Below are 23498 nucleotides of genomic sequence, written 5' to 3'. Positions count from 1 at the left end.
TTCTTAAGGTGTAGTTTGTTGTAGAGTGAAGTCCAAGAGTCGGAAGAAGAGGCATGAGGCTGGAGCTCTAAAACAGCGTGATGCTATGCTATACTTCCATTGCAGGGAGTATTTTTAAACCTCAGATGACATAATCCAAGATAACAAGAGCTGAGCTGGCAGTGGGGGGCTGGCACAGCACAATTTTGAGCAATAAAACACCTGCACTGAAATAAATACAAGATAGATAAGTTGAATGCCATACTGCAGAACATTCCAAGCAACACAACGTCTCCAACCAGAAAATTTTGCACCATACTTTAAGGCAAAAAAAAAATAAAAATCTTACTCTTACTGATCTCAATAAAGTAAGTTTTATGTGAGCAAGAACAGACACAACCAAATGAGGTATGAAGAAGTAATTACTAAAATGGCATGATTTCAGAGGGCAGAGAGAGTGCATTTATATGAAATACCTTAAGTGGTTGAGAGGCAGCTTGAAGGACGGTATTTTTCAGGAAAATCAAAGTCTACTGGGTTGAATGTGCTCTTCAGCTAAATATCATAGACATCCAAGAATTGTATCTTCAATACTCTAATGCCCGAAGGCTCTTTACTATTACTTCCTGTTATTTCTTTACTTTTGTTTGTAATCTCTTTGTCAAACCGTCGTAATTCTTCCTTGTGCATTCAAAAGTTACCCATCTCGTAATCTTTTGGCATTTTATCATTACTACTTTCACGTTTTATTATTCAACTCATTTACTGAACTGATCCCCTGTTGCGTTTCTTTCTTATCTTTTCTTTGGGAGGAGCGGTTTCGATGAATGGAAGTCCCCACACGCGGAGGGGATCTTAGCCTGGATCGGAGCCTGATTTTGGGCTTGCATTGGTCTCGGTGTGGCCGCTGACGGTGCTCAGATCAGCGGTTCGTTAGCATTCGCCCACAGAACTTTCTTTGTTTCTTTGTGATGCTTTGAGGAGTTTAGACTTCATTTTCTGAAGTCTAACTGAGCCAAAAGCATCATGGGAAAACAACATCCAAGGATCAGTGTTGTTAGAATATAGGTTTTAGAAAATAAGTAACATACAGCGGTTAGTTGACAAGATCTCCAAAAATGTAATAAACTTTAATGTCAAACGTATGCTGTTATAGAGAACTAATTAAATTTCTGCACCTGAACCCAATTATTGGTTTCTTTATTTAAATGGTCAAGCTTATAGTTTTGGTTTTCATCCACCTTGCCTATAAGAATGTAATTTTGTAATTGGGGGTGGTCTGAGAGGCGGGAGGCACAAAATGGCAGCTACATCTAGTGTCAGTCTGCCCCAGGTCAACTGTGGCTACATAAAACTCACAATGAAAAGCTTAATAACTAATGAGAATCTGGTAAATCTGTGTTTTTTTTAGCGATCAGACCGCTTAAGTGCCCTATTTTAGACCAGTTTGTATATTAGCCTTGGCGAAACTTGGGAAGCCAAATATTTCACGATGTTACTGTTGTAAACCACGATAAAACCAAGTCTACAAATCAAATATTGTCCATTTCATAAAGAACAAAAAGCCCATGGGTGTAAGATGTAGCACACTCTTTTTGTGCCCTAACTAAAAAGTCAATTTCTTATGTAAAAGCTCCTAATGCTTCTTATGCATTTCCTGACTCCATTCTCCAACAATAGCTCGATAGACCTGTATGCTTTGTTTAAATCCGTTCTGCTCTAGACAAATTTATGTATCCAGGAAGTCGACCAAAGTGGCAAATCCAATCCCCACCACTCAACGGTTTGTCATTAGCGGTTATCTGCCATGTCCACGCACGCTTGAACACAAAGCCACAACCTGTACCAATCATTTAACTCCTTTAATTGTCCCTTAAATTACAATTGCAAATAACGTCTGTAAGCTTCGGTTGTGCATGGCCTGCGAAAAGCGCAACATTTCTTCTTTCTTTTTTAATGATTACTTCTCACGTAATCTCGTATATAGGCTAGAAATGAATAAAAGAATTAGGGCTAAGACTTTTGGTGAGCCTCTAATAGCAAAGCGCGAGATGTCAGACAGTTTTGGACCAGATGTTGCAGAAATCATCCAACAATCGTTTTGAGAAAGAAAAGACTTAGGACGTGGAGGTTGGAATAAATTAATAGCTAATTTTGAAGCTCTTTGATGGCATTAGCGACCCAGCCTGCTTGGGTCTATGCGTTGCTTGAATGTCCACGAACCAAACATTTTTTTAAAGGGGAAAGGCCACCCAGTGCAGAGCGAGATGCTGCGGTAATCCCTCTGTTTATCCAAAGGCCTGGCCCCAAACGGCTGCATCCATTATGCAAGGGATTTAAGACGGACTTCCCCGCGAGACCCCGGCGCGAATAGGGATTTGCATTGGACCACAATGCACTGCTGCACCTGTCTCCACAGCGACGGGGACGGCAGATGCAGTGTGGCAATCTGGGGCATTTGGTCAACACGTCGGCCCAGACAAAGTTATGTGTGTAAAATAAAAAGAAAGAAACAAATGCGGTTTAAGGTTGTTATGAGTTTTTTCTGTTTTGATGGGATGTTTATTAAAGGGACATTGTGTAACTTTGTGTAACTGTGGAGGTCCCATCACCTCTTTGTCGTCATAGAGAGCTTTGCCTCGATTGCATAATGTGGCATTAATTACAGATGTTAGATTGCAAAAACAAGCTTCTTCACTTATCCGACCTGCAACTTGGTCTCCTGCTTGTCACCACGGATACCACAGTAAAGTGAGTTTAATGCCATGCTGTGGAACTAAGCAAAACAATGGCATCACCATGGAGACAAGTAGGTGACAGACTCTCCACGGGAACCTTTGCATAGTACATCTTTAAATGTCCATATTACCACAAATACACTCTTTTTGTTATGTTTTTGAATTGTCAAACTGTCTTTACGAAAATGCATCTCAACTTTCTATTCTCGCTGCTATTGCTATTAGCCCAATTTAACCTGTTTCACATTAAGTTAGAGTGTCTTGCAAAAGAGGTTTCCAGTCTTGCAAGAAAGTTTTAAATCATGATGGACAAAAATCAAGCTAAACAACAAGTTACCACTGTGTTCTTATCAGCAAAGGAAATGCGTGTAAAAACTGCACTGATGGAACAAAACTGACATAATTTATCATTTGCATACAAATCTAAGTATCCAGACTCTGATATAATTGATAAAAATCCAAATATATAATAATACTGACTTTAACATAGGAACATGCACAGAAATATATTTAGAAACACTTTTAAATATTCCATCCTTCACATTACTATCGCTGGTGTCGGATTCCACAGTGAAGTAAAACAGTTTTCTTTTGATTCACTTGATAATTTCATGAAAATCGTGGTGACCAGAACATGTTAATGGGTTTTTTTTTCTTTCTTCTTCTTCTTTTTTGAGAGAGAGAGCACGCGAGACAACCATTTTTAATTGTGATTCAATATTTTGTGACTATCCGTACTGTATTGATTTGGTCGGCTGCTATCTCGGCCAGGTCTCTCTTGTGAAATGGTGGTGGTTTAATGATGTCATGCTCTCAGATGGGACACAAGAACCAGTTTTTCCTATTGATTACACAGTACTTTTATAACAAATATCTGACAGGTAAATGTTGAACCAGATCATTTCTATCGGTGGCTACAACCAAGAAATTGCTATATTACAACAAACAATTTTAGCTTTCCCCATCTGTATTAAATATTACTACCAATCGATTGTTGTGACGTCTTTTGAAACGTAGCTATAACTAACTTTTCAATTTTTTCCTTTTGCTTTCTAGAGTTGGGGTGGTCTTGTTAAGTCCAAGTTATTGCTATTTACTCACTCTACATATCTTCAATTCATGTTCCCCGTACTTTACTTCATTTCAAACCTGTCCGCTCCCTTAAGTGCATGTCCCGCTGTTTGTCAAATCTCCTCCTTCACAAATCAATCGCCCCCGCAGAGCCCGCCCCTCCCCTCTCGCTGGCCCCTCCCATTCAATTAAAGCCCACATTAGCATTTATATGATATCAGTGTAGGGCATCAGCGGGATAATGACACGCTTCGACACCCGTTAACCCCGGGCACTGAAGCATGCTGGGAAAGCAGGGGGGCGGAGCTAAAGGCGCAGGCGTTGATGGGTCCCGTTGTATAAGTATTGTAGTTTTGAAGTACTGAATCTCAGCCGCTACGGTGACACACAAGGGACAAAAGAGACAGGAGGCAAAGAGGATTGGGTTTGGTCCGGGCCAGCATGGTGCAACATCTAAAGGACAAGCACTGCAGGGTACATGAGTTCTGGATATTGAAATACTTGAACACCAAACCCAGTTAATTCAGTGAACCTCAAAAGCTTTTCCCTGAGTAAATATCCCGTAATTTTTGTCTAATTGTTTTGGTAACCCTAGTGACTATTAAGAAACATGAAAATACAATCAGGGGTCTCATTTATAAAACTTAATGTGCAATTCTTATTTAAGTGTTGATGGACAAACCACAAACTTATAAAACTTCCTCAACTTTTTGCAGCTTTTTTGTGGGAGGTCCGCTACTAGCTCGTCTCCATGGGGATTATTATTCCTTTGCTTTGAATATTCCACAGTATGGCGTTAAAGTCAAAGTTTTCTTTATCTCACTCCTTTTTGAGGTTATATAAGGATTAATTTGTGAAAAAAAGTTTACCGGATATATCTGCTCGAAATAAATAAATAAAATAATAATGAATAAATAAATAAAATAATAATAAATAAATAAATACATACATAAATAAATAAAAGTTATTCTTCACTTTACTCAGTTGATGTTTTTATACTTTTATACTTTGAACAGGGTAACCGCTCCTCAAATGTGACCTGTAACTTGGGCTTGTGATACCACCTGCTTGTCTCCATGGAGATTTATACGTTTAGTGCCATAAGTGGAACATTCCAGGTAAAGCCACATTAAAGCAGATGACGGACCATTCACCAGAAAATGTACACAATTCACCTTTAAATATGTTACCTTTAAAAACCCAACTACCACAATTAACTGGCAACCTGCTTATCTCAATCCTGAATCAGACCAAAGTAGTGTTTTTGCCAATCATTTTAGCTTTTTTACCATAAAGGATGTAACTACAGGAATCTGCAGTAATTATTGTCTTAACAGAGATATGAGTGATAACAGTGAGTGTGTTTTTCCTCCTGATTTCCCAGAATGCTTTTTCTCCAGAACATCTCCACTGTTTCCACCTTAATGCTTTGTTTGGGCTCATTGTTAAAAAGGACTCAGAGTTAAAGATGCGAATGCTAACTCTGCTAACTCTTTATCCCGCCTTTGGGCTAAAGTGAAGACTGAGTTTCATGACAGGACACAAGTTAAATGCTGTTACTGTAACTCAGCTTGCAGCCATGTTTGTGTGGGTGGTTATTCATCACATTATGGAGACCTGCTTTTCTTATGGGAACAAAAATTTGGTTCAGATCTTTTATTATAGGCCAAGAACATTTTTAAAGCCATAGTATGTTTTTGTTTTTGTTTTTTTGTTTTTTTTTTGCCAAACAATAAAATTATGGATGTTTTTGTATCACTGAAAACCATTTGGCCTTCTGCTTGTCTCCATGGAAATGTTGTTCCTTTGACTATAATATTGGATCTATCTTCATGAAGATTGTTTGTAAGTCTGGTTTTAACTTTCGATTTACAAGGAATCATGCAGCTGACTTTCCACCTCCAGAAAGTTACGTACTATCACTTTAAAGTTCAGATACGGGTTGAAACAGTTTAAAGGGGCACTAAGTATTACCACTTCCACCTTCTCACCTATGGAAATGTTATTGCTCTGTCTAGATAGTTTCACAGTATGGCATTACACATATATCAGCCTGGCAGCACACAGGAGATGCACCTGAGCAAGTTACAGGTCAGATCTGTGGAAAGGCAAATGCGCTCACAACAAGAATGCATCTCATCTTTGTTATTGAACAATAACAAAATGTAAGAGATAACTTCATGGCTATACTGTGGAACATTTCAGAAAAAGCAATAACATGTCTTTGGACACAAGCAGGTGCAGATCTTTCACCAGAAAAGTTACATAATGCACCTTTAACCAATGCATCATTCTACTGGACATTCACCTATCTCTGTTGTCTGATTTATTTTATTAATTCAACACAGTCTGTGAGGAAATTTGACAATGAAATCTGTCATAGATGCAAAGTTACCCTATCCATTTTGTTCAGATCCTCAGAGCGTGTTGTTGTAGCATGTTGAGGTAACCTGTCAGAGCACAAGGTTATGCATCCCTTTATTTGTCCATCCTAATGACATATGATTTGTCCAAACATGTGATTCGATTGGTGGTTGCACCCAGTGATCTCACTCCATGTTGTAAAGGTCACAAGGAGAAACTGTCTTTATCTCGGTGGTCAGTATTTCACCTGGCTGTGTGTGGGGGGTCGGGTATTTATCACATTGTGGGGACTAAAATCTGTGCGCGCTCTCACATCATGGTCACAGCATTTTGGATCTTTCTACCAATCTTTCACCCCAATGTGGTGTTGATGTGGTTGTACCCAGGAGACAAGCAGGCTATGCCACCTGGTCATGGTACAAATCAGATCTGTGGAGGTTTTTGTGCAGGTTTTTTCAAGTTTTTTGTTTGTTTTTTTTTAAGTTTTTTTTTTTAGGGGCTTTGAATCTGTCTCCAATTACCAAAATGAGGGATTTCTAAATTTTAAAATAAGTATATCAGCTTTTATTTCTCATAATGCTCTGTCAAAATTTGTTGCTAAACTGTAACAAGTGAAATGTGAAAGTGAAACATTAATGTATTTTCATATTGATTGCATTAAAAGTACACAGCAGAATATATTAGGCTATTTTAAAATCCAAAATATAAGGTAAAATAAGATAAGATAGAAAAATTGATTTAGATTGATTTTTAAGTCAATAATTTTTATTATATATTAATTATTTTATGCATGGTTAGTTGTCAATTGGTAATAAAGATTATAACATCAAAGTTGAATATTAAATAGTAGTAAGACAAAAAATGTCTAAAATGACAGTTGAAGGTGCAGGTGTCAGTAACTGTCCCATTCCTCTGCATTTAAACCAGTGGAGCGGAGGAGCACTTCAAAGCCTGGTCCTGCCACTGAAATCAAACAGAGCCCAATTAGAGAGATTGTTTTTGGGTGTTTGGACGCCTCACCTGGGCCCTCATGGACCCTCAGAGTATTCAGGACTAATGACTGTGAACTGAAGCCTGGGAATGTGCCTCTGCGATGTGCGAAAGAAAGTCTGAGGAGCTGACTGGGATTCCCCACATACCACTAAAAAACATCACTGCAGCTAGACTTCACTGGTCAAGAGACAAGTAACTACGCCTTAACTAGCCATTAATAAAGCATGAACACAGACTTAAAGGGCTGTACCTGATTTTCTTCCATGTATTTGAGCAAAATTTGTCTAGATATAAGGATCTTTTCAAAATAAGTTTGCTGTGTATTGTCTGCATCTCATTATGTGTATGTTCAGTGTTTTTGATGACAAAACTCCACCCATGGTCTCTGAAAGTTGGGAAAAGTGCTTAAAGATTTACAATAAATGATTAGGATGCTTAGAATCCATGAGATAAGTGAGGAATAACTGTGGACCACTGCAAATCATTTAAAATGAGCTACATCTGTTTTTCACTTTCATAAGAAATTTCTGTTTTTAGACACATTTTATATATTTATTGTGAGTGAATGTAAATAATACATAGATACATTTCAAGTTTTTTTTCTTTTTTTTTCATTCAAACATACATGAATGGGCAACATATATACTGCCTATAGTCTTTCCAAGACTCTTTCTTAAGGTAAACATTTCAAAAACAAGTTTCTTATTCCTGTATATGTAAGGTTAAATATTTGAGGCATATTTGTGCATATTTTAGGTGGATGGGGCATAAAGAAGACTTATAAAATGTATACTTATAATTTGCATCTGTTACACCTGTATTTATTTCACAAAAAGTCATAAGCTCAACTGTGCCAATGTAAATTCACATTCACATGTGACAAAGTTTTATGTAATTCAGGGTTGAATCCAATCCAGGCTTTGTTTTCTCGCATTCTCAGTTAGTCCAGTTCAGGTTTACCCCATTCTCATACCTCATGCCACAAGACTAGACACAAGACTATTTCCAATTAGCCAATCACATGCTCTGGAGGGAATATTTAAGCTGCTCTAACTTCTCTCAGTTCAGTAGTGTGGTGATAAGTGAAGGGACAGCAACTGCAGGTCAGTAACACCAAACAATTTGGTTTTAACAAATCCAGGGAACTGGGGAGTCTGAGTCTTGAATGCTGAATGCACTGTTATTGGTGACTTTAGCGTTAGCAATATTGCTGAATGCTAATGGTAAACATCAGGTTCTATGAATATGTTGATGTTTTATGATTAAGAAGATAATGTATGTTTGATTAAGCCAGTGATAACTTGTATGGTAACATTATCATGTAAACATCTGCTCAGATTGGTTATTTATACATTCTCTGTGCTTTTTGAAATATGTATGCAATATTTCTGGTATTCTAATGTTAGCTCAGCCTTCGCTCCTTTGTGTATTGGGTTGCTATTACAATGTTCTAAATGTTTTATGTGTACACATAGATGTTTTCTGTTGGTCCTGTTTGTTGTATACAGGCCTGGTGCCCTCTGTTGGGTCACGTGTTGGTAGTGAGGTAGAGAAATTGGCCTGCAGCAGACAACATTCCTCTGTTCCCATCCTCACCTATTGTCACGGTCTGGTAGGAGGCTTTGTGGCCTGTTTTTATCCACTACTCAAAGCCTACGCTACCACCCCATCAAAACCTACAGATGCGCATATGGACAGTAAACCATACATACACTGGCGTGGGGCATTGCCTCGTTGTCGAACTGGACTGGGTTTTGTTTTTTGACCAGTGCCACATCAAACTCTTGTTCAACTGATTATATTGAATCCTGGACAATTATTTAAGTTTGATTCACCAGTTTTTTGAACTGCAGTGTTTCTAAATGTTTGAGTTAATTCCATTCACTTTATTTTGTATAATACACATCCATAGTATATTGTGTCAATATTCTGGTCCCTGGTCCCTGCCCTGTAGCATCAGTCATTCCTAGTCATCAGTACTTACCATCTGTTACATTACTATTAAACCATAAGGGGGGCACATTTTACTAAAGATCTCCATAGCAGAAGTAACAATGTAAGTCACAAAATTACACCTTCAATAATCTCATCATGGGCATGGAAAGATTCATATGAGACTGTCATTGTGAAAGTTTCAGACTGACCTATCGCTGGATCACAGAATGATACAAAATTATGACCATTGCCATAATCATTGAATGGAGAAAAATCCTTAGTGTTGCATTAGAAAGCTGAACATGGGACTATTGCTTTGAGTGTAACAATTTAAAACTAAATATATATTTTGAATGAGAAATTTCTCAGTGTTGCGTATAATAGGAAGATGAAACCCATAAGAAAAAATGGTGAAGACACAACCCATGGGCTTCTGAGTTATAAAAACTAAGGTGGTTGCCATAGCAATTAAAAAAAAAAAAGTTAATATTTTTGAATGAGTCACATACAACAGGAAGCAGAAATGCATGGATAGGCTGGTGTACCTCCTTATAATATAAGCCTTTCAAAATGAAAAAGTGTCCCTTAATCACTGACATTTGTACATTATAACATTTTTAGAACAAACTATTTTTCTCTTTACCATTTTAAGACAATTTAGAAATACACTCCAGGAACGCACTAGTTGGAAATGTTGGTACTTTCTGTAGAAAATAATACTAGCAAATTGTCAAAAGAGTGGCCAGAATATGTGGATGTATTTAAAGTTGTCTACCCCGATCATGACTTGCGCCTTCCCAGGGTGCAGTGGGCCGACTGTAATCTGCTAATAACCTGTTAATAAAGTGCTAAAGACGTGCTAATGTGTAGCTTTTGTTGTGGCTCTGCTGCTGTCTGAAGTCTCTCTCTCTCTGATGTGGGAGTAAATGTTTTGTACAGTTCACAGTGGGATGTCCGGCAACAATACAAGACCTGCTCTGTCCTTGCATTGGGGTGAACTCAACATTGAGCAATGTTTGGCATCGTAGATACATAAAACAATCCAACAAGAGGCAAGGGGGAAGAGTTACATTCACTTTAAAAATCCTAACATTACACAAAATTCACTCTTGGGAGTTTTAAAACATGTTATAATTGTTGTTACCTCATCAAAAACATACCCGGAGCTAAGTTTTCTATCATTCACACATATTTGAGTAATCCTTTCATTAGTCTGCCTACATCTCCAAAGCTCAAAATGCTCTGTTCCACCTTGTGATGTCATGAAGTGGTAGTTTTCAAGTTAAAAGCTACTTTTTACGTTTTTAATTCAGTGGATTGTGGTAATTTCAGGTTTCCAAATGATTCTAGTGAAGGTGTGTTTCTAGTGAAGGTGTGCACTTCCTGTATTACCACATGACATCAGTGTTTTCATAATTTATCATGCAGGGTTTGTGCCATGTGTGAATGGGGAAAAAAACAAAACAAAAAACTCAAGGTATGTTTTTGATGATGAAACAGCATTAAACCCTTTAATACTGTACAGCTTTTAGTCTTTACTTAAACCTGACATTTTAGTATTTATTCAATTAATCTACATATTGATGCTATAATTGGGGAAATATGTGCAAATGCATGTGTCACTTCAGTAAAACTTAAATGTGGCTAAAGCTGATGTTTGGCTCCCCCTGTTGGCCCCTTGCACATTTTCAAGCACATAGAACATGAGGTTGCCTTCACACTTTGGGTTGGTTAAGGTTATAATTCTACTTCCTTGTTGGACATGGGCAGCAAGTAATTCCATAATTTAAGTAGCAACTATAATGTAAACAAGAGCCAAACCTGGTCTAAATGACATTAAATAGTGATGAAAAATAACACCTTTTTAAAGTTTGGTTTTTGCTTGTAAATTGTTTCTGCATTTTGGATATGATTTCTGGTGTTGGTGACGTATAGAGGTAAGCCTATTCCATTTGAGGACTTTGCTACTTCCTATATGTTAGATATTTACACAAAAACACAACCTGGCATACACCCTTTAATGCTGAGGACAAATATTTGAAGAACACAATAACCTTAACCCCTTTAACACCTGCACTAAAAAGTATTGCCAACTGAAAGTATTGCCACATACTAAGGACAGAGTTGTCCAAAACAAAAGGTCATCTGGATTACTTTTAACAGATCTATAAATGTCTAAATACATTACATATTTAAATTTAGCAACAACTCATGAGGCATAAGAGGATCTAATTTTGTCCAATCAGATCTCGCTTTTGTGATTACATCATATGTTGCTATGTGGCGGGATGACCTCATCTTCATAGTGTTTATGGATCACTGGGCAGCGGCCTTTCTGAGTGAATTATGGCAGATTCATTTGTTTTATTAAAAGGGAAGCCTCTAATCCCATCAGAGACTGTTAGAGTGAAAAGATCCGACCAATCAGAGCCTCCACCTTTACTCAACTAAATAAATATCTTTCTGTAAGCTTAAGGGAATACCAAAACAAACACAATGACTGCTTAAATGTTCCTCTTATTTTCATGAATATTAAGCCACGCTGTTTTTGTTTTGTTCAAAATTAAAAATAAATATTTGAATTATAATGAAAAGCACTTTTAATGATACAGGCCAGTTAATGGTAGTATTTGTTTATGTTGAAAAATGAAGCAAACGGTAAAATTAACGTCAGCAGTTTGTTAAACAGGTACTTGATTTATTGTCAATTTGTTAAGTGATGAACAGTACCAGTTGCAATATCAAATGTGTATTTCATTACTTTTGAATATATAAAATGTTGCAGTTCACGCATTTTAACATATAGCAGCAATATGATTCAGAGTTATAATTGTTCAACCCTTACAACTATTACTTTCCCTAAAAGTCAGTTTTTTCAGTGCAGTGCAAAAACCCTATTTAATTAAAAACTGCTAATATGTCCCACGGTCATTTTGAGACTGGACTAAGCACAACCCTTCAGCACTAGGTGATCTTTGCCCCACCCCTAGGCTCCGAGGCCCACACACCTGTCCATACAACCTTCACAGCAGAGGATAAACCCAGATTAAGCTAAAGTTACCCACTCTCTCCCCATGCAGTCATTCAAAACCACGTCCACAATGCACCGTTCGGGACGTCCCATAGTCACTATTACCTAAGGGACCTCAAACACAGAGGATTACCATGGGACTGTCCTGACCCAGCTAAATACACAGAATGGTTTATTTATGGACTTGGACAAGACCAATTTGTTTTTCTTTAAAGCCAAGGTGTTCAGCCCACCTCGTTGTTTGAGGAGAATACAATAATCCTTCTAAGATGATAATAGTGGAAATGAGAAAGACAAGATTAGAAACATAAAGGCAACATTTATTATACTTAGCTTGAGATACAGCCTAGAACAGGGGAGGGCAAACTACAGCCCACAGGCCACACCTGGTCCGTTTAAAATTTCCATCCTGGCCCTGCTACCTAACAAAACTGTGTTGCTCCCTCTGTGCATGTACACAGGGCTCCGCAACTCCGATAGGGCCTCCCCTTTGCAAAATCAGCATTTATGGTTAGATCCACCTTTGCTCCAGCCGTGCACTTGTTTCCATGGAAATCTTTCCTTTGGCTATGCTTCACAGTACGGCATGTGTGCCATGCTAGAAGAGTCTGTGGATGCATCTGCTAACACAATGAAGAAGGAATTAGTTTGTAACAAGTCAAAACCCTTCATGGTGAAGTTAATTTGAGCACAGAAACAAGTGTGACGTAATACTGAGGAGAGAAACTAAACATGCAGGAATACTTTAAACGATACAACTAATCATGTTATGGTAAAGGAAGTTTTATGTAATATACTATTAATACTTCCTTTACAACAAGTTTTTCTTCTTTTCAGTCAGACATTCTGTTTTTAATAATGTGATGCTGTGGCTAACCATAACCTGCATGTTTTGTTTTTTTTGTTTTTTTACTTTCTCATTGTCTCATCTGTTCACATACTTTAGCAATAAGGGGCCCCTCCCAAAATGAGCACAAGTCAAGTCGTCCCAAACAGGGTTCAAAGGTCACGGCTCTATAATCCCTGAAACACGAGTGAAATAATCCGCGATGCCTCGGTGCTCCTCTGTCGCGCTTTTGTTTTTCGGGTAAATGATCTTGAAACAGGACAGAGTGGAGAAGGGAGGGGGAGGGGGGTTCTGTGGGTTCTCTAATTTGTCCGACCATGCATAAAGGGTTAATGAGGGAAGAGAATGAAGCAAAGGTTAGGATTAGGATCAGTGTCACATCAAAAAGCAAGTCAGTGGCAGGTAGAAAATATTACAGTACATTGAAGATGCACGTCGTAGTTTTTATTTTCATTTGTCCCCGCAACAGTATGAACAGATCAGAAGTCCCACCATTGAACAAAAACTTACTCAATATACCAATAAATGCATTGTTTTGTTGTACTGAAATATAGCAATTGAACTACTTTGACAACCTTCAATTATTTCTGAATCCATTTGGGAGAAAAAAAAACTACTTGACTTGTATAAATAAACATACACAGACATGCACTACTGCAATTAATTATTAAGATACACATGGTTTCCATAGGGAAATTTGTCCTCTGTATTTGACCTTACCTAGTCCATGCAAAACAGTGCAGATTTCAAAGCACTGAACTGCTTTTCTCAGGTAAAAAGTTGTATATTTTGTTCTGATTTATACAAGCTTGAATTCTTGGGAGGCGTCTTGTGCACTTGAGACATGATACAAATTAGAGACTGTGGTGGATCATCTCAGGTTAGGACATATTTTTTCAAGCTCTATGGTCCCATTCCAGACCCTTCTGGGTTTGAACAGAATGTAGAAGGGACTGGCTGATCAGGCAATGGTTGACCCATCTTTCAAAACTGCTGGGGAAACCTGTCAGCATTGGGCCCATCTCCAGATCTCTCCAAGGTTGGTCAGGATTACCTTAAAGTATTTAACCTATTCTGTATGTTTTGGATTGATGGGGAAAACCACAGTGTCCAGAGGAAACTCATCCAAACACAGAAACATGCAAACTCCACACATAAAGGCCCTGCACCTCCAGGACCCTTCTTGCAGTGAGATAAAAGTGCACATGTAGTTTACCCTTGTGCTCTTCAATATCTTGGAATAATTTTTCATACAAGGCTATTCTGTGAGAGTAAGTTAACATAATAGAGTACAATAATCCCCCCCCTCCCACCCCCACAAAACCTTCTTGGAAAATGTCCTCTACAGAAATTATATTGCAGTGAAGGTGACAATGACTCAATGACTATCAAACCTGTCCATTATTTTAGCTGAGCACAGAGTTCTGCTCCATTGGACTCAGAGTTCTGCTCATCAAAATGTCTGCATTTTGATGAGCAGACATTTTGCTCATCAAAATGTCTTGGAAGGCATTTGTGGAATTGAGTGATTGGAGAGAATTGATCAAAATGAGCAAGACTAAAATGACGATTCAATGAAAGTAATCTAGTTCACTATATGAAAATTGCATTGCAAGGCTGACCATCTTAACACGGACCTGTTTACAACTGCATTCAATCTGTCCTACTACTATTGCCCCATGTACTTAATTGCCACAGTTACTGGCACAGTGGGTACATCTACAAGGCCAACAGAAATAAGATAACCCAATAATTAGACCTGATTAGTGTGAAACAGTTTTTGTTTATGCATGTTAACAATATTTAACATTTTCCCTTACATTTGTCTTTGCTACATTAGTTTGCCCTTTTTGCTTAATTTTCCTTGTCAAAACCTGTAGAGGTATGAACAATCAGAAAGAAATCAGGACTCAGATCAGATGTAACCGTTAACATGACATTTAAATCTGATAACTTACTTGGGATGACAGTATTTAGAGCAGTCGTCCCCCAACCTGAAGGGCAGAGGATCGATACCCACTCAGACCAAGTTCTGTCATTGAGTCCTTAGGCAAGACACTTCAGCTACCTGCATTACGTTCCACTCACTATGCAAAACAGGTCAACTTGAAAATCATCAGTGTCACAAAATTACTTTGTGGTTTACAGTTAAAATTCCCATATTCAAATTTGCTCCATGTATTAGAGCAAAATTTCTTTTGCCCTGTATTGTATAAACTCTGTACTGCATTTAATTATAAATTCCCTAGTGAGCATGTTAGTTGTAAGCATTATAATAGCAAAACTCTGACTTGACCTCTGAAAGTTGGGGGAAAACGCTTATAAATTCATTGTGGTGAATAAGTATGATGTGCAGAATGCATAAGGTAAGTGAGGAATAACTTTTTGGACCTCTAAACTGTTAAAAATGCCAAAAACCAAAACCACTTAATTTTAAAGTCTATAAAGCCTCTTTAATAATGCCCCCAAGAAGGTGAAAACCTTCCAAATGCATTTTCTTAGTTTTTTTATTTACATTCTCATTATTTGGGCTCATTAGGCAGGATGGCGTTGTAGCGCAGCAGCTGCAGATCCACCGGGGTGCAGCGTGGAGGCGGGGGCGGGGGCAGGTCCACATCGTCATGGTGACTGCTGATGTTGTTGTTGGGGTCAAAGGGCGGGACCAGGAAGTGCCCACGCCGATGACGATGGAAAAACAGACCAATGAGAACGAGCAGAGTCAGGACCAGGGCACTGAGCAGGAAGAACAAGATGTACACAGCTTTGGCTTCGGATGAGAGAGCCGGGGAACAGTCTGGGGGACACAAAAAAATACTTGAGAATAACTGATGAAGATTTTGTTTACAAAAAGTGTTTAACCACTGAATTGAGTGGATTTTTTTTTTTTTTGTTCAAGCTTTCGTGACACTATTGTGTGTAAGTACGTATCAAAAAGCTTTTTTCCTGAGTTCATTGTATCACAATCAAATCAAATGATATTTTTGTTCCATGGACAACACACAAGAATCAGGACTAAACCAAGCTAAACTAGACACCAGGAGTGCCTAACAAGAGCCTCAGTTTGTCTTAGAGATACTTTGACCTAGTTTCTATCCATCCTATGCCTATTCTAAGATATAAACCTTGAATATTTTCACTTAATGCCAAATATAATAGCACCTTTTAACTTGGCATTGTCTGATTAGGTTTTTTAGTGCTGTTAGTCCCACAAACTAAATAATCCAAATGTAATAAGCCCTGTAAATGTAATAAAAGTCGATGTAATAAACCCACAAACACAGCCTAATAATTTCACACAAACGTAATAACAATTCACCACAAATGTAATAACCAAATGTCCCATAACGTAATACAATATCTATTGGTGATTTAAGAACAAATAGTTACCAATTATTATAGACCATTCTATATGTATATTATTATACACTACTGCTGCTACTACTAAGTCTCAGTCTTGATCCTGTTAGATCTGAGTGCTGCCTTTGACACTGTGGATCCTCTTACAGAAACTAGATGACTGGGTGGGCTTCTCTGGTACTGTACTAACCTGGTTCAAGTCCTATCCAGAAGACAGGGAGTACTTTGTTGAAATTGGAAAATGTGTTTCATAAAATGGCCCTGACCTGTGGGTGCCCCAGGGGTCAATCCTAGGACCCCTTTTGTTCAATCTCTATTGCTGCGTATTAACTGGCCTAATAACAGCATGTAATGTGTCCTACCACAACTATGCAGATGACACTTGGATCTCCCTCACTGGCAGCAGGTAAATATGGATCAGTGGATTCACTCTACCACTGAATCAAACAGATCAGTGTGTAGCCCAAAAACATCTGTTGCTTTTTACCATCTAAAAACATTGCAAAAATCTAAGATATACTGTCTAAACCAGTCGTGAAGAGACTTATCCATGCATTTGTCTCCAGTAGGTTAGACTACTGTAACGGCCTGTTCATTGGCCTTTCCAAATGAGAGGTAAGACAGTAATATATCCAGAATGCTGCTGTGCTCAGGTCTGTGCACTTGCCTCCTGTGGCTCAGAGAACAGACTTTAAAGCAGCTGTTTTGTGTACAAGTCTCTCCATGGCCAAGCACCAAAGTACATCTTTAACATGGTGAATCAGCATTTTAGTTTCATGCAGTTAAAACCTGCAACAATCTTCCTGAAAATGACATGTTTAAATCCCAGCTCAAAACAGTTGTTTAGCTGTGCATATGACTGAAAGCTTTTTATTATGCACTTCTCTTTTAATGTTAATTTTATGATGATTATCTTTTTTATTCTGTAAAGTACTTTGAATTACTTTGTCTATGAATTGAGCTATACAAATAAGTTTGCCTTGCCCACTATTGTTAGTTTTTGCTTTGTTTAAACAAAACATTCACATGTTTTTAAATGTATTTGCAGAAAGTTCTGAATAAACAGACTGAGCAAGTATTACTTGAATATCAATGCTTTATTTTGAATATCTTGGTTAATAAGCAAACAAACTGAATTAATTAAATAGCCCTGTAAAGTAATATTTTCCTTACCTGGGATCCAGAATATACACTACTTCGATACTTTATGAAGATGTGAGTCTGGAAACTTTTGCTCAAATTGGGTACAAGGCTTTTGGTAAGCATGTCCAGTTAATTTTAAAAAATGGTTTAATAATGTAAGATGATTTCCTACCAGTGTTCTTGGTGCCCACACACACTGTCCCAGTTCCAGATCTGGACCGGTCCTGGAAGCTGGCCTGGCAGAGGCAAGAGTACGAGCCAAAGTGGTTCACACAGTCTGCGTTTGGGTCACACGCCATCAGCTGAGTGTGGCATTCATTCACATCTAGAAAGGGGGGAAAAAGACGTTTATGCAAAATATACTGGAATCATTGGATCATACAATACAATACAGGGCTGCAACTAATAATTATTTTAGTCAGTGATTATTTTTATGATTAGTTCACTGGTCAAATTATTATTTGCATTGTACAGTGAGACAAAAAATAAATACATTAAAAAGAACTGTATGTAGCCTGCCCTTTTACAGTTTTACAAACAAAAAGGTACTACAATCAAAACTGAACCTAGGAATCCAGTGCCTAACCTGTAGATGGAGTATGTACTCCAGACTTGCAGCCATAACACAATATAAACATTTTTGATGGTGGTTTGTAGTTTGTAGTGGTCATGGTTGTGAAGAAAACTGCTGAATTGAGTTAGTTTTGATTTGGTTCATTACCTGCAGTGGACAGAGACATGATGACCGAGTCTTCCTGGGTTGGTTTAAGTCCGAGTCTGGACCCGATGAGCTTCAGGAGGTCAGAGTGGACCACCTCATGTGTACGATGTTCACTGGTCCTCTGCCCCATCTGCAGCCACAGGATAAACAGCACTCCGGCATTCAACCTGCAAACCACAACACTGGTATTGCAAATATTCACCTCTCCTGGGAAAAGTTGTTTTGTTGTGATATGCCAAAACATCATATAATTAATAATAATAATAAATCAGCTGTATATAGCACTTTTTGGATGCTTTACAGAGCATTATTCATCACTCCCCACTCAGTTATGGTAAGCTACAGCTGCCCTAGGACAGACTGGCAGAAACGAAAGTTCACACCACACTGATAGGTTGAATGTGCGATCACAATATGAGGGTTTCGTCTAACAATTAGCTTTTGAACTGCCATATCACACAGTCCCAGTGACCCCTTACCGTTTGATGCGTTTTGATGAGATCCTCTGAGACACAAATGTAAGCTTCAACTGATTTCTGATCTGAAGGAACAAAAACAAAACACATTTTACAAAAATTATTCAAGTTTCCTTGATTCACTTCATGGATCATTTTCATCTCATCTGGGATGCCACAACACAGAAAACATGCTTTTGTGTCTGCCACCCTCTACTGGCACAATGTGGAATAGAGAATCATAAATCACAAATAAGCAGCATTATTACTGTCAAACTGCAGCCAAATGATACCAACTAACCAGATTCTGAACTGAGAGGAGCAGAGTCTTGGCCACATTGTCCCAGGGCTCCAAGTGTTGGGACACATTTACCTCCACTGACACTTCAAACAGCAAATCTGAGACAAAATAACAACAAGAATAATAACATGAATGAGCAGTTTTGACTAGGTTACATTTCAGTGTTTATCTGAAATAGAATGGGTCTAGCCACTTTGAAAGAATAAAATAATTTTGGTCCATCCAGTTCAAGAAAATGCAACTAATTTAAATATGTATTGCAGTGTATATGCTCTGACTCTTATTAAAAGCAGACTCAGTTGTAGACAAGTGGTTCTTCTCATAGGCTTTTCCATAGAGCAAACTCATTAGCTAAATATACTGACCTCCTGGGAGATGTGGACTTTGATTGTGATATTTTGCATGAGCTGAAAAAGAAAATAAACATGTTTTTGGACAAATATTATATAGTAACTTCATATAATATATATAAGCACAGTAAACTTCTAGTAGGCATAGGTGTATTATAAGTGCACTATGTAACTTTTCTGGTGAAGGAAAGTCTGCTACCTGCTTGTCTCTATGAAGAGGTTATTGTTTTGTCTAGAAAGTGAAACAGTATGTCATTAAAAATGAGTCTCCATGGAGATAAGCAGGTGATGCCATTAGGTCAAGTTATGGGTCAGATCTGGAGAGAGGCGACTCCTACTTCCAATAAGAATGCATGTTTTTAAGGCATTTTTGAGAGATAAAAACATGTGCAATTTAACAAAATAGAGTAATAGAGATAATTGAACAAAATAGAGCCTTTCAGTTGTATACTGTGGAACATTCCAGGTAAAGCAATAACAATACCGTGGAGACAAGCAGGTAGTGAACTCGCTTATAAGAAAAGTAAGATAGTGCACTGTAAAAACTATTGTACTGCATAGTTTGTACTTAAACATCCAAACTGTTAGACGTGTTATACGTGTGTGGCCAAATTTCCAGTTACTTACCTCCAACATCTGCTCTGTGGTCAGAATGTGCTCTGTGTGTCATTTCTGAAACAGTTTCTTCTTTTGAGAAAGTTTTACCATCTTCTTCCCAGTTCTTATTTAATTCTTCCTCCAACCCCTCCAGTGTCATGTGATCTGATGCGCTGATTGTTTCCTCCGATTGGTCCGACTGGTCCGATTGGTCCGACTGATCCGGTTGGTCCGACTGATCCGGTTGGTCCATTGCCGTGTCCGTGTCTACGTCTCGGCGAATGGCGGTGAAAATTTGGGGGCTGGGGCGGGGCTCTTGCTGTGAATCAAGTGACCATTCTGTGGAGTGAACTGGGATTTCTGAATGTGAGAGGGCTTCATCTGTCTGAAATTTAAACCAAATACACAAAATAGTAAGGAGAGACACTGTAAGCAAAACTATGGCAGACTGAATTTGTCACATAAAATATGTTTAAATTATAATTCACCAAATTAACTTTTCATAGTTTGATATTTGAATTTTAACTTCAAAAGTCAGAGACTTCAATGTCCACTAAGGCAGTAAGTGATTTTTAAAAGCATCTCCGAGTTTGATCAATGCACACGGTTCCTGTAAAATAAAATAAACTTGTACATACCATATTCACCTCATCTTCATTAGATTTGTCTTGTGTTTGTGAGTTTGTTTCCACAGTTTCTTCATAATAGTCATTGGCATTATCAGAGGGTCTGTTGGGTGAATAGTCTGGGTCTGGTGGGTTGTAGATTTGAGGTGGTCCAAACACCTGGTACTGTCCATGGAAGCCCCTGTAAGTTGCCGTGGGAGACCCCTCGATCAGCAGCACGACATGCACAGTGTTTGAGGAGGAGGTGTAGGTGGCCTCTCTCCAACACTTCTGCAGAATCATGGGTTTTTGACCTGCAGGAGGGCAGTCCATCGAGATTAGGGGTGAGACATGAGATTGAGTCCATGAGAACTAGATGAGATTTTTACATAATTTCTAATAGTGTGGTTCAGTCCCCAGTTTGGGTCTTTGTATTAATTACCATTATATTTTTGCTGTCATTAAAGAACTATAACTATGGAAAATCACAACTTTTGATGCAATATAAATAAAACATTCACATTACTCTGGAAGCCAGCTTCATAATCTATGTTTTATTGATGTGATCAAAAATAATTCTGTCTATATTATCCATATCTAAATAATAGATCTGAAGATTAAAATTTAAACTACAGCAAAATTAGCATACAGGCCTACAGGAAGCAGGATTTCAATTGCACTACTGTAAACTTTTGTGAACAGTAAACTTGTAATAGGGAGAGTGACAAAAAGGATTATACAAGAAGGCAGAATTGTCATAAACCATATTTCTACTTTTGTCAAAGTACACAATTTATTCAGAAAGTTACTCCGTATGAAACTCAATAAATGCAGTTCTAATTCACAACTGAGACCCGCCTCAGTCAGGGTGAGTGGCAGATGAATTGAATTACTGAAGTGTGAACTCTCAGAAGAAGTTACTTCTTACAGATATATTAAAAACATTATAAGTAAAGTGCAAATTCAAAAAAAAAAAAAAAAAAATGTGACCAATAGTATTCATAGCAAAAGAAAATTCAATTCTGTCAACTGGGCAAACATTTTTAGAGTCATTTTTTGAAGATGTTTCGCTGCTTATCAAAAGAGGCTTTTTCACTTTTGAACTGAAGAAGCTGCTACACCAAATACCTAGAATTTGAGAAAGCCATGATAGAACATATTTTTTAACCCTTACTTTGACTCTCAGGCTCATCGATGTGGATTTGGTCCTGTCGCCAAAGACAACTGTCATCGGGGGTTAAGTCATCAAGCTGCAGCTGGATGCGTTTCCCAGGATGCACTTGGATGGTCCAGTTGCACCACAGTGGGGGGTTAGAGCAGAGATAGTCTGGGGAGAAGAACTCTCCACTCTCTCCTCCCAAAACCTGGTGACAGCTCCTCAGGGCAAAGAAGGCTGTGCTATGGGAGCTGTAGTCAGCTAAGAACACAAGGAAATATATAAAACTCAAATGCTCAAACTGGACATACACATGTGGCTACTTGAAAAGAGAGATTGTATTTAAAAAGTGCATTTGTTACTTTTCTAGGAGAATGGCAATACCAAATGTTAAATTTATTCATAAAGCACATTTAAAACAACCTCAGGTGACCAAAGTGCTGTACAGGTAAGTGTATACATAAGACAATGTAAGAGTAAAAAATAAAAGATACAGAAAAAATACAGCTAAAATAAAATGTTATAGTTATGGAAGAGAACATTATTAAACCTCAAAATGACAAGATTCTCTGGACTACAATGACTTAAAAGAATGTTATTAGAGATGTTATTTCTTTGCCTGGAAAGCTCAACAATATAACATTTAAGATCTGATTCCATAGAGACAATACACCACCTGTCCAAGAATTGTTTTGCCATAAAAATGCCTATAATTGAAGAAATGCAAGATAGATAAATTTTATGCCATATGGTGGAACATCACATTTAAAAGCAATAACATATCCATGAGAAAAGCAAGCTGCAGATCCTTCTCTAGAAAAGTGACATAGCACACCTTTAAATGTTGTGGTTCCTACCTGATGGCCTGGTGTGTTCCTCATTGCCCATCTGTCATAACCAAAAATATATATAAATAATGTTGGAAAATGATCAAAATAGCTCATTTCCAGACAGTGGATGATAGTCAGATTGTGGACAAAGGGACAGCTATGGGAACTCTGCACTTTTTCATTTACAGTCAGATGATATTTTTTTCAATCTATCAGAATATTTTACACCACATCTGTAAATATACCTCACCTGAGCTTGACATAGTTGTAGCCAAAATGTTATCAGAAAAATAATAATAATAATAATGCTCTCAAAACTCCTCTTCTTCCGTCTCCGTGGAGGCATTTTCATCACAAACATATATATTTAATGAGAGGTTTTAATGTAAAATCTGACAAAACGTAAAAGCGTCAGTCAAATTTCACTCCGTTGTTTTCCTCCGGGTCTGAGCAGGTGGAGGCCATTTCAGCTGATTGACTTCACTTTTAGTTTCACTGCAACGCCTCGCATGGCCACCAGAGGGCGCTGTCACGTCATGCAAATTTTACAGTTATTGTTCACCGTTGTTGCAATTCAATTCAATACAGTGCATCTTTATTCCGGACTCATGGTCCATTTTTAAAAACAGACAAGGACAGTGACAACATTTACGTTTTTAAAAGACAACCAGACCAGTGTCTCCACATCTTGGACTGAAGCGGATTGCACTGAAAGTTATGTTTGTGAGTAATTATTTCATTTTCTGACTTATTTAGCCTGGAAATAACAACTGTACATTAAAGTTCTTAGTACAACTTGCAAAGCTAAAAGTGAAGTGTCGTGCAGTGACAAACATCTCAGTGGCACTAGTCCATCACCTCCTCAAGAACAACCATAAAGCATCATTATAATCCACCTGCAGCCTCTGGAGACTGGCTTTTCTGTAATGAGTCCGGAGGTGGGCAGTGTATAGTGGTGTACAATATGATTTAAACAACATCCCCTTTACATCATCAGAAAACAAACCAAACTTGAACATAAGAGT

The 23498-nt window shown here is 38.0% G+C and overlaps 1 protein-coding gene across 1 annotated transcript; it reads right to left on the bottom strand.

Annotated features, from left to right (window-relative positions):
• Positions 1-15461: 15461 nt before the first annotated feature.
• Positions 15462-21958, bottom strand: zgc:66455 (uncharacterized protein LOC393502 homolog). Its single transcript, XM_055224585.1, has 10 exons — positions 21955-21958; positions 21662-21904; positions 20521-20801; positions 19913-20267; positions 19301-19342; positions 18936-19033; positions 18659-18720; positions 18180-18346; positions 17631-17783; positions 15462-15752 (listed from the first exon to the last, which is right to left on the bottom strand). Exons 1-10 carry the CDS (start codon positions 21956-21958, stop codon positions 15481-15483), a joined length of 1677 nt encoding a protein of 558 aa, XP_055080560.1. The 3' UTR covers positions 15462-15480.
• Positions 21959-23498: the final 1540 nt, after the last annotated feature.

The sequence above is a fragment of the Periophthalmus magnuspinnatus genome, chromosome 1 (genome assembly GCF_009829125.3).
Source record: "Periophthalmus magnuspinnatus isolate fPerMag1 chromosome 1, fPerMag1.2.pri, whole genome shotgun sequence".
Lineage (NCBI taxonomy): Eukaryota > Metazoa > Chordata > Actinopteri > Gobiiformes > Gobiidae > Periophthalmus > Periophthalmus magnuspinnatus.
The sequence above is the reverse complement of the archived record's forward strand: the minus strand, read 5'-3'. Positions and strand labels throughout refer to the sequence as shown.